Here is a 12,856-nt window from a genome sequence, read left to right on the forward strand (position 1 = left end):
AAAGCCCATGTAGAAGAAAAAGGAAAGGAAGGAGAAGATGGAGGGAGAGAACTAGCAGCTCTCTCAGGCCCTCTTATCTTCACAGCACCTTTAAATAAGCCATTTCTCTGCTTGACCCTCAGTTTCCCTTATGTGTAATGATAGTCCCCAAGCTTTGAATAACCAGAGGTTTTATCTTTGGTCATATGACTAATTGTGCAGAAATGCTGAGAAATCCAATGAAGACTTGGGAGATAGTACAGGAGACTGTGGTGCAGGCTTTAGTGTGCCAAAACACGAATGGGAACTCCACCAGCTCATGGCTTCCTAGAACTGCCAGATGTAGACCTCAAAGCCCCCACACACTGCTAGGGTGGCCATGGTAGTCCCTGCCACCACAAGGATGTAGCAGCACTATATGCTCAGGCCCTCGCACTGGATCTGACTCAGCCCAGTACCCAAGTATCACAGTAGATGGACACAACTAGTTCAAAGTAGAACAGGTTGAGAGACATGTCAAGAACAACACTAACAAAAGCATGATGATAACCTGATGTCCAAGTGGGATGGGATTGATGGAGCACATTTTTGGACCAAGGGAAGCAGAGCCATGATTTGGGTAATGAGTGACATAGTCCTGGAGCATGGGATTCCATCCAGACATTCACTGTTGGTGAACTGATTTTGCCTGAATCATACTCAGCTCCAAAGGCTACTAAGGAAATAAGGAGCAGAACACAGTACTGCCAGTCAGATTGGGGGACACTAAGCAGTGCCAGAGTATGGCAGGATGGGTGCATGGGACCTGGGAGAGCAAAACTGAGCCGAGTGTCCAGTAGTAGGTTCATGCATGGGCAGCATTAGAGCTTTTCCTGCAAGAAAAGTCTCAGTGACAATATGCTGTAAGGAAAGGTATTTGTACAGATAAAAGTCTAAGCAAAAAGCTTGGACTGGAATCAATATGCAGGGTACACTGGATACATCAGACTTCTGGTAACAGACTAACTCTGTGTTCAGGAGGCAGCAGGGAAGGCTTTGAATGAGCACGATGTGGTGGATGAAGAAGGCTAAAGACAGGAAATGCCCCAACTGGTGATTCTAAGCATCTGGAGACAGGTGACCTGGGCCAGAAGTGAAAAGAGCATGATAGAGAAATGGGTAGAAGAACACAGAGGAAGATGCAATGGAGGGAATGAGGAGAGAGGAACCAGAGATGAGCCCAAGGTATCATCTCTACACTAATGACCTACAGGGGAGTGGACACAGCAGTGCAAGCCTCAGAGTAACATTTTTTTCTGGTGGGGATGGAGGGGAGGGTTGTGGCTACACTCAGTGGTGCTCGGAGCTCCGGGTTCTATGCTCAGGGATCGCTCCTAGTGGTGCGTGGAGGGAGGGGCCATATACAGTGCTCAAGATGGAACTAGAGTCAGCCACATGCTGGACAATCGCCTTAACTCCTGAACTATCTATCTGGCCTCATCAGAACAAGTCTTGATAAACCACGCAGGGAGCATGATCATGGTGTATGAAATATGGCAATCACACTTTCTGAAATCCTTGCCTTGGTGAGACTGGATTCTGGCTGTCCCCTAGAGCTATGTCTTTTAGCCAGGGGTGCCTGTAACTGTCATTGTAGTGGATTTTCAGCACTATTTGTATTTTAGCTGGTCATTTCTGTTGGGGGTGGAGGGGAGGTTTGTGGAACAGTTCAGGAGCTCCATCACTTCTGAGCTCCCTGAGGGCTCCTTCTGCCACCTACTGCTGACTGGAAAAGCCTGTGGCTCCTGCGGAGGCCATGCTGCCCCTCCCTGGCTGAGCAAGAAAGTGCAGCTCCTGGGGTCAGGTGGGAGAGGTACCATATCATTCAAGACTAACTTCTCAACTGAGACACCAGCAAACAATTGACTCTTTACTGACCTTACCTCCTCAGCCATGACTGAATGCAAAAAAGCTGAATATGCTAACTAACTTCTAGTGTATAGTTGTCTTCTAGCAAATCACTTTTTGGATGACAAAGAAGGTAACCTGCAGAGTTCGGAGTGTCAAATCTCTTAATAGGGCTCATCCCCCCTCTTTCTACTCAGACTCAAGCTCTACCTCCCTTCACCAAGGTTTTAAGACTGCATTGAGGATGGAGGATGGGTTTTAGGAGGGTGTCCCCTTCCCCCAAAGCCTTCATCAAGGATTAAAAACTGGGTACCAGGTTTGGGGTGAGGGGAACAGGAGTTCTAAGTTTCTCTTTTTAAAAAAAGATTATTTGGTGGCATATAGGTAACCAAGGGGCACTGACTCCCCAGGGTGTTTGAGTTGTGAGGGGGCTAGATTTTGTCAAGGCTCTTTAACTTGCATATACAGGTCTCCTCCCTAATCCTGCCCTAAAGTACAATGAAACGTGATGGGGCCCAGAGGAGGTCAGGCGTCAGGGAGCAAGAGACAGAATGGAGCCTGAGGATTCTCACTCACGTGGGTTTTGTCTTTACCTCCTGCAGCGCCTGAACCTCAGTGAAGATGTGGCAGGAGCCACATTCATGGCAGCGGGCAGTTCGGCCCCAGAGCTATTCACATCAGTCATAGGTAAGTGAACATCTGGGGAGCATCTCAGCCCCGCCTCCTCTAGGGACAGATGACTCTCCCACAAACAGGCTGTATACCTGGGGAACAGAACACCAATTTTCCAGCCCATTTGTGGTTGCCATGATGATTTTATTAAAGTGATGCTTAACTTTGCAAGAACATGTTCCAGACACAGTGTCAGGGCCCCGTGAGAGGGTCCCCAGTGCAGATGACAAAGTGTTCTCTGGTGCTCAGTTGTTTCCTATAGATCCTGGGAATAACTGATCTGATATTTTAGGAACACTTCCTACAGTAAAGTGCATCTGGTCCATAAGCCAGTTTGACATAGGGTCTGTGTTGCAGGCGTCTTCATCACCAAGGGCGATGTGGGTGTTGGGACCATCGTGGGATCCGCGGTGTTCAACATCCTGTGCATCATTGGTGTCTGTGGACTCTTTGCAGGGCAGGTAAGACTGAATGAGGCAGGTGACAGAATGCAACTATGGGGAGGGCAACTTGGAGGTGAGACAAAGGTCTGTCTTGATGGAGCACAGTCAGCCTGGGGTCAGTGCTCTTGGAGTACTTTGATGTGGAATCTCAGTGAACTACAGGAAGCTAACTGGAACTGGAAACTTCTCAGATGCTGTTATTTAGTCTCCATGTTGATTGAGTACAGAGCTCCCATGTAAATAATTAACTAGCCTGCAGGCTACAAACCTAAAGGTATCACATTCATTTTGACTGTCACTACTCTGAAATGGAATCACGTAAAATAATTCTAGTATGGTTTTGTCTCAGTGGCAATGGAGAAAATAGAGAGAAATGATAGATTTTTTTTAATTTTTGGGTCATACTCAGCAATGCTAAGGGGTTACTCTTTGCTATACACACAGCAATTACTCCTGGCGGTGCGTGGGGGATTATATGAAATGGGATTATATAGGGGATTGAACCTGGGTCGTCTGCATGCAAACACCCTACCCACTGTACTATCGCTCTGCCCAAAGATTATTTTTAGCTAAAACAATTGGATGTTATTTTAGGATCCAGTCTTTTATTTTCTACCAAGCTGAAGCATTTTATTCCCATGTTTACTTGGACTTCCTTATGAGGCCAGTTGTGAGGGGATTTGCATAACTGCAATTTATCTCTGCTAGTGAAGAGACTAGTCCACTGCTAAGGGTTGTTATATCCCATCATTTATGAACTCTGCTATCTATTTGGGAAGTCACTCAGAAGTCACTAAAGAGTGAAGCTTGTGGGCAAAGGAACTTGCGGGTTTTCAGTGGTCCTGCCCAATTGGATGTCTTATTTCTTTGTAGGAATTTTATTCAGAAACAATAACTTCTGAGTGTTCTGTTCAAGCATCTAGTAAAGTCATTTTCAAAAACATTGAAGGCTATACTTGCAGCATTGAAAAGCATGGTGATTCTAACCAGTTCCCTGGCTTTGGAGCCTATTGCAGCATGCTATTGGAAACAGATAGTTTTGATAGTTAAGAAAAGCTCCGGAGAACCTTCTTCCATACCCCTTACCCCAAGGAGCTCCCAGCATTTCTCCTGAGTTCCCAATGCAGGATGGACCTTAGCACATGAATACTCTTAATTGCCCATTTTTTACTTTCATTATCTTCATGCTGATTGATTTGGGTGATCTGGTGAATTTACACCTTGGTCTCATAAATATCTTCCAAGGAGAACTGGTCCTTAGTAGAAAGCTTGCCACTGGGTGGGTAGATGGGATAAGTCAGGGGAGGAACAGTGATAGAAGGAAGTGGTCCCTCTGGATGAGGACTAGGCGCTGAGAGGAGGTAAAGCAATGTGTGTGATTCCCTCTAAGTAATGGTATTGTAAACCCCAGTGTCTAAAGGAAAAGACAACAGTGCCTTCCATAGAGGCAGGCGTGTTAGCAGGAGGGAAACTGGGGGCGTTGGTGGAAGGAAATGGGCTCTCCTAGTGAAGGAATTGATGTTGGAACATTGTACACCTGAAACTCAATCATGAATAATTCTGTAACTTTGTAGTTATCCTTCCAAGAAGGTCTACTGCTCAGCTGTTTCCATGCAGGACAACCAAATTCTGCCCAACTCTGGATTTGTTCCTCACCCTTTGATTCATTAGTTTTAGATCTTGTAGACCCATACCATAGTGGTTTCCCCCTCTTCTCTAATACCTGCAAAAAGTGAAAAATAAAACAATTCTTTATCCCTACCTTTGGAGCTGTTTGCACTTTCTGGGCTCTTGTTTGTGTTGATACCTTCTCACTGCCTGCCAGAGATGAGTGGCCACAGAATGCAGAGGAGCCCGACGCTGCTGCTGTTGACAGCCTCTTAATTAGCGTTGTCACCATTCGCAGTATGACTATTAGCCTGGCTATTATTAGTGTTGTCATTAGCACATTAGTCTTCTGAACTTGATTCAGAGGCAAGCCTATCAGAGGATAAATAATGTAGAGAAGTGAAACTAATGACTGGAAAGTGTCTAGCAAAATGCCATGTAACTAATTACTTATGAATGGCTTGAACTCATTTGTATTTCATAATTCATTGGCAATGCTGTTCAACTCTGACATGGAGGAAACAACTGTGTACATTGCAGATTGCTCCCTAAACTTTTCAGTGCTGGTAATGGTCACTTTGCCATTATCTCAGGAAGATCTTAGCCAAGTTCATCTCGCAACATTACATGGTCATGAAAAGAAATGGAAGCACAGTGTTGTTAGAAATAGCCCATAGAATGACACTGATTGTCAGCCCTTCCCTTACTTTCCTTGTCCTCTGCTCATTTGGAGAGTTCCAAAGTCACCTGGAACTCTTTTCCCCGAAGACTTTTATGTATCCCTGAAATTTTTGGTGAGTTAACCAAAGGCTATTTTGATAAGGACCATTTCTCAGGAAACAGAATTGACTTCTGATTCTCCCATTTGCTGACTGTGCAGCCATAGAGAAGTTACTTTGCCTCTTTAAGCCCTAGCTTTCTCATTTAAAGAGTACAAGCATATCTACCTCCTAGTATTGCTGTAAGGATGAAACATATGTTCATAATATAAAGAAAACCCCCTGAACGTACATGGTGAACAAAAGTTAGACCATTTTTCATCTATTATAAAAATATAATGATCCCCAGGATCTCTGCCTCAAAATTCTACCTTTATTCACTGGTTTGAGCAAATTCTGTGGATAACTAAATAGTGAAAGAGCTGCAAGATATACAGTGAGAAGATAGAAGGTCAGTGAGTTATTCTAAGTGAAAATCAAAATGAGAAAATTTTGGTTGAGAATGGGTCTCAGATGACTCATCCTTGCCTCTATGTTGTCTGTGTGTCAGTTGAAAGAGAAGAAAAATCAGTCAGAAATAAAAAATTACTTCATGTCTTGAGCTATTTATATATTAAGAAACTCACAGGAAGTGGAGCCTGTGCAGTATAACTTCATGGCAAAGGATAGATATTGGGAATTGAACTGATTAATAAATCTGATCATGGATCTCACTCAATGCTGTTATTTATATGGCTCTGAACTTTCATTTGACGGAGAGAATTACCAGCAGGTGCCTGTGGGCCTCTCGCTAATACAATCTAGCTCGGAGGGCTGTTTGTGACCAAGTCTGTTACCCATCTGAAATTAAAGTAATAAAGCCATAAGGTCTGAGTTCTGTCTCAATTAAGGTTTTGATGAATTCAACGTAATTAAATGTCTGCTGTATTTGCAGTTTGCAAACATACCCAGTGCTTTGGTGTTCACTTAAAGGTGCTTTGTTGAGTTTTATGGGACAAGAAGGAAATTGTTTCTTAGAAAGTGGTTTATAGAGCATTTCTTAGCGTCACTGCGACATTTTCAGGGCTGTGAACCTAAAAACAAAAAATAATAACAATGAACCGAGAACACTAAGCTCCTAATATTACTTATTTCTCATATTATATCAAAGGAACTCCATATCATTTTTTTAAAACAATGTACTTAGGAATTTAAATCCACCATTTTAAGTATATTAAGCTCAAAAGATATAATCTCAAAGGAAAGGTAAACAGTTTAACTGTATTCTATATTCAGACTTTGATATTCTAGTTATTACAGGTCAACAGATGGCCCCAGTTTATAATCAAGAACTCCAACATCAGTTCTCTCAGCATCCTCAAAATGTGCCTGATGTTCCTTGATAGGAACCATCTAATCCTGGGTTCGCTTTCCTTCAAATAGTTCTTCATCTCTGCTGGCGCCTTTACAGAAACTCAAACAGCACATAGAGACTTCACATATGAATTGAAAGCTGCCTCCCATTGCATTTCCCTGAAAGAAGATCATAAATATGGTTTAAATACAAATGTTTGATTTGAAAGGTGATCCCCGGGCCTAGCCACTTGGGAAGTGAGACAAGGGAAGTTTCCATGGATAATGTTAGCAAGTTACTGCTGTGTATGGCTGGGATTGAATTTAGGGAGATCTGAGAGATTGTGTAGAACATAGGCTGCTAAGTTCTGTCACCCAGAGAGAAGGGTGCCAGAGTTTTTACTACCAACATCTACAATTGTTGCCTAAAGTCTGTTTCAAGGTATATTAATTCTCAAATATTCCTTATTACTGGATTCAATAAGTGCAGATGGCCTGTAGGATGCTGAGGAACTCCCCTCGCCCCCCAAGCAAAGAGATAGGAGTTGGTTGTTGTATGGACCTGATGTGGTAAAGGTGAAGAGATGTGAGTGGTACCCATAAAGCATTTGCTGTATACTCAAGTCTGAGTATTGGAAAATCAACCTTTTGATATCTTTTGTGGTCAACTCTCCTGAGTTAAACACAACTAGGCCAACCTTCTAAGAGTTCAGGACTAGGACATTTAACACTGTATCTAATATTAAATATGGCACCTACCATTCTCAGAAATTTCTTCTTTCAACTAAGACACAGAAGTCCTAAGTGCCCGAGGGAACAAAAACACTGGATAATATAAAAAAGCTTGCTTATATATTAAGCTATCAAAGAAAGGCTTGATAAACTGATTTCCACGGAGCTGAGCCCTTTCCTAGTGAACAGTGTGCCCTTGTATATCAAGATGTGAGCTTCTGGTGTTGGACTGTGGACACTAGAAAACATAATGATGATTCGTTTGACAGTAATCCTCTCTGCCCCACTCCAAATCTCAGAGGGAAAAAGACATAAAGGGAGCACTAGGAAGCAGAAAATGGTTCCATCGCTCCCATCTCCCACATTCTTCCTGTAACTGAAATTAAAAGATTAAAAAGGTTGGTATGGATCTCCAATTCAACCTTGATAAGAACTGAGTCTAACCTTTCGTCGGGAAGCTGTATGTTAGATGATTGGGCTAATCAAAACTGAGTTGCAGCTCAGCCATCCACCCCCAACCCCCATTCAAGTGAAGTCTTGATGAAATCTGAACAACCATCCTATCCCTTAGCTAACATATGAGAGAAGAACTTTAAATTCCTGGGGGGTGGGGGGAACTGTTATTCATCAATCCTCATTCTTATATGTGTGCTTTCTATCATACAACAATTATAAAATCTGTGAGAAGGCAGGAATAGAACTCATAACCAAAACACGAATGGAAACAGATACAAAAAATAGAAGGAAGGAATTTAAACCCTTTTTGTAAAATAGGGAAGGATGGAAATAATAAATGAGTGAATGAGTAATTTTATCGGACAAATGTGTAAAATTAGAAAAAACAAATTGCACATAAAAAGTTCACATCTCCTCTCCAATATGCAGGCACTGAATGTCTGAAGAAATATAGTAGCTAAGTTTTAAGATATCATCTTCCTCCACCAAAAATGAGAAAGCTGGTGTCTAAAGGCATGAAGGCTATCATGAGGTGATTACCCTGTGTTTTATCCCATGTCATCTGACTGTGAAATTCACCCTCTTTCCCAGTGGAGAACCTGTGATTTTAAAACTAACTTCCAGATGTTATTATTACATTTCTCTAAGATTTGTCCTAGTTCTTATATGTCTTTATAAGTGTTAAACATTGGAGTTGAGGCTAGTGCAAGAAATTGACATATTAGCACAGCAGAGGTGACCAGACATAGATAGTAGGAGTGCTTAAAGTGCTCATCTAGACGCTTCTGTTACAATCAGATGTATCACTCACTATGAGTCTTTCTTTTCTGCTAGTCCAGTAGGGGACTTACCTAATGAAAGACCCACAGAACATTGCATCTTACTCTATAGATTGTGATTAATGGATTATCATTCCCTGGAGGAGAACAAGCATGTCATCTCTAGTATTCCAATTCTGAGAAACATCAGATTCCCTTAGAAGCCATGATGCAGGACAGGTTAGACTAAAAAACTAGTATACTCGTCAGCAAATTTTTTAAAAATTGGGGCTGCCTTCCATCCTGAGGATGGATATAAAAGTAAAAAAAACTCATATTTACAGTGTGGTTGATTCTATAGTTCAAAATATAGCATATATTATATACTCCTTAGGCTTGAGGCCTTTGGCCCCAACCCCTGTCACACCTCTTCTTATTTCCCCCTAGGTTTATTGTCCTTCCCTGTCCTCATTTCTTTCTTTTTTTAAACGTTTTTTTATTGAGTCACCATGTGGAAAGTTACAAAGTTTTCAGGTTTAAGTCTCAGTTATACAATGCTCGAACACCCATCCCTTCACCAGTGCACATATTCCACCACCAAGAATCACAGTATAGCTCCACCCCATCCCCCGACACCCCTAGCCCCCCCACGCCCTAGCCCCCCCACGCCCCTAGCCCCGCCCCAGCCTGTGTAACTGATAAATTTCACTTTACTTTCACTTTGATTGCATTCAATATTTCGACAAAAACTCACTATTATTCTTTGGAGAGTCTCCCCCCTAAAGTCGGACCTGCTGAAAAGGAAGCATTTGATAATTTGTTTTCCATTGCTGAGAATGAAGAGGTATGAGGTGACTAATACATGTTTTCCATTGCTGAGAATGAAGAGGTATGAGGCCGTTAAGTACAATCTAGTGACTGTACTTAACGGCCTCACGGTTTTGGGTTTCTGCATTTTAGTATTTTAATAACTAAGTCCAGAGAAATATCTGCCAGAAATTGCATCACTGCCAACTTGTACTTCTCAGTCATATTATATTCCACATATGAGTGCAATCTATGTCTTGTCCTCATTTCTATGATCTATGGTCAAGGGTAATCTGGGTATTACCCCCACTGATGCCTTGCTTTCCTTCCTCCTGTTGTCCTATATATCAGAGATAAGTGAGATGATTCTGTATTTGCCCTTCTTCTGACTCACTTCGCTTAACATGATATCCTCCAGTTCCATCTAAATTGCAGTGGATTACATTATTTTATCATGCCTTGTAACTGTATTCTGTTGTGTATCTATTCCATACTTCACAATACATTCATCTGATGTTGGGCACCGAGGTTGATTCCAGAGTCTAGCTATTGTACTGAGTAGTATAATGTACAATGGTGTGGATATGTCCTTTTGAATGTGCCTGTCAAGGAACGTACTTCAGTGATGATGGTGGGTTAGAGGGAGGCTAGAAATAGTGGTGGAGGGAAGTTGACATTGGTGGTGAGATTTGTGTTAGAACATTGTACAGCTGAAATTCAACTATCAATAACTATGTAAATCATGGTGCTTTAAAATTTTTTAAACAATTTGAATATAAATTTTTAATTAAAAGGAAGAGAGGGGTGACCTATTGAGAAATCAAGAGGGAGGTGGGTGAAGGTAAAAGCCTCATGCGGGAAACAGGATACTTAAATATTTCCTCATGTTCAAAGAAGAATTTGTGGTACAATCATACATGAAGGTCAGAAGCAGGTCCATCTGGATCAGTCACAGGATTCCATCACTTTCCAGTAAAGTTGGCTTTCTCCCAGTACCATCTGCAGGCCATTTGCCTGGACTGTTTTTCTTTGAAGGCAGATCCCCAAACCTAGCTTCAGACTAAATTAATCAGAGGGCAATTATATCTAGTGAAGCTCCATTTGAAGGCTCAGCTCTGCTTAAATTTGGGGATAAATCTTGTTCTTTGGGCAAGAGGCAGCCCACCATTTAGCCAAGAGGTCATTGATGGCCTCTTTTAATACCAAAGTTCTGTAATCGGTGGTCTTTTGAGGTTTTTTCCCACACTGTGCTGTAATGGTTTCTTTTCACTGACCGTTACCCACTGACCCATTGATGCCATGTCCTGACAAGATCTCAGACGTGGCCTTCCCCTGACACGTAGTGTTCCTGGTCCACAGCTCCCTTAAGAATGACCACCTGTCCCTGTGCTGCTCACTTCAATGATGTCAACATCCTTACCCCAGAGTTCTGGGCAAGCTTGAACTTTGGCCAGCAGTACTTGTTTCTGGTTTGTGCTACCTCCTTGAAATGATGTTCTGAAACCAGATCCATTCCAAATTTACCGTTTTGTTAGTTACCAGACTTTCATGTTCATCTTCGGTGGAGAGTCTGTTCAAATATATGCCCATTTCTTGTGTTTTGTAATTTTATTATTATAGTTTAGGTAGTGTGTTTATAATAGTTATCAACATTTATTATCTTATGTACAATTACTATGCATCACCATCAACTAAGTGACCAAGACTAATGTCCTAATATTGTTCTTAGTTCATCTCATCATTCCCCCAAATATCCCCAACCTCTGTTTAGTAATCTCCGTGTCTGTTATTAAGGTCAAGGTATTATCCATTATTTTATTATACCACAGATGAATGAGATCATCTGGTATTTGTCCTTCACTCACTGACTTATTTCATTTAACTTATACACTCCAGTTATATCCAAGTTGCAGCAAGCCGAATGATTTCATATTTTCTTACAACATATTGAATACATATTCAATATTCTACGTTAATAATATTGAATATGTATACTGTAACAGTTTTCCCCATTCATCTGTCCTGTGTCTAAAGCTAATCAGATTGACTCCTTTGACCTTCATCCAGAGCAGAGGGTGGTCCCAGAGAATGAGATAAACAAACATATAAGAAGATAAATAAACACACATAGACAGTCTAAGCATTAGGGTCACCTAGACAGACATCAGTGGTCTCTGCAGGCCACTTATTCAATATCATATTACTTCCCAACCTAGGCTCTCAACACATAAATCATTGTTTAAGTTGAAAAAGACATTAAGGACAATTAGTAAGCATAAAGAGCAGAGCCTGGGGTATCTCACAAAAGCAGTCAGCAGGCACCTTAAAGTATAGCATAAAGTTGAGATAATTTCTTACTCTATTCTTTTCTATAGATAATATATTTGCATTTAAAAGACCACAAACTGTTTTATACTAGTTTTTTATGGGCTCATTTTTTAAGTAATAAATCATCACACGGGTATAATTACAGATTTACATATTTTCATGCTTGTGTTTCAGTCATACAATGCTCAAGTACCCATCCCTCCACTAGTGCCCATTCTCCTCCGCCTATGACCCCAGCATATCTCCCACCCACCCCCGAAGTACCCCCAATCCAACCCGCCTCTGTGGCAGGGCATTCCCTTTTGTTCTTTCTCTCCTTTTAGGTGTTGTGTTTTGCAATGGAGGAATTGGGTGGCCATCGTGTTCTATCTATAGTCTGCTTTCAGTATGCCTCTCCCATCCCGAGCAGGTCCTCCAATTACACTTTAGTTGGTGTTCTATTCTCTATCTGAGCTGCCTTTTCCCCCAGATGTGAGGCTGGCTTCAAAGCCATGGAGCAAACCTCCTAATATTTATTTCTACCATTCTTCGGTGTTAGTCTCCCATTCTGTTGTTTTATATTCCACAGATGAGTGCAATTCTCCTATGTCTGTCTCTTTCTTTCTGACTCATTTCTCTTAGCATTATACTTTCCATGCTGGTCCACTTATATGCAAATTTCATGACCTCATCTTTTCTGAAAGCTGCATAGTATTCCATTGTGTAGATGTAACCAAAGTTTCTTTAACCAGTCATCTGTTCTCAGGCACTCGGGTTTTTTTCTAAATTCTGGCTATTGTAAACTAGTGTGATGAACATACAGGTGTAGATGTCATTTCGACTATACTTTTTTGGCTCTCCAGGGTATATTCCCAGAAGTGGTATTGCTGGGTCAAATGGGAGCTCAATTTCTAATTTTTTTAGAAGCTTCCATATTATTTTCCAAAAATGCTGAACCAGTCGTCATTTCCACCATCAGTGTAGGAGAGTCCCTTTTCCCCCACATTCATGCCAACAGCGATTGCTTTTATTCTTTTGGGTGTGTGCCAGTCTCTGTGGTGTGAGGTAGTATCTCATAGTTATTTTGATCTGCGTCCCCCTGATTAGTGATGAAGAACATTTTTTCATGGCCTTTTGGCCATTCGTATTTCTTCCT

At 41.6% G+C, this 12,856-nt stretch overlaps 1 protein-coding gene across 1 annotated transcript in view; it reads left to right on the top strand.

Moving 5' to 3' along the window:
- SLC24A3 (solute carrier family 24 member 3) overlaps window positions 1-12,856 on the top strand; it is a 653,927-nt gene that overhangs the window by 461,959 nt on the left and 179,112 nt on the right. The window contains exons 5-6 of the mRNA XM_004614409.2: window positions 2,469-2,553; window positions 2,896-2,999. Coding sequence (XP_004614466.2) covers window positions 2,469-2,553; window positions 2,896-2,999 — 189 coding nt within the window. The remainder of the gene's footprint in view (window positions 1-2,468; window positions 2,554-2,895; window positions 3,000-12,856) is intronic.

This window comes from Sorex araneus, chromosome 3 (assembly GCF_027595985.1).
Source record: "Sorex araneus isolate mSorAra2 chromosome 3, mSorAra2.pri, whole genome shotgun sequence".
NCBI classification, from domain to species: Eukaryota; Metazoa; Chordata; class Mammalia; order Eulipotyphla; family Soricidae; genus Sorex; species Sorex araneus.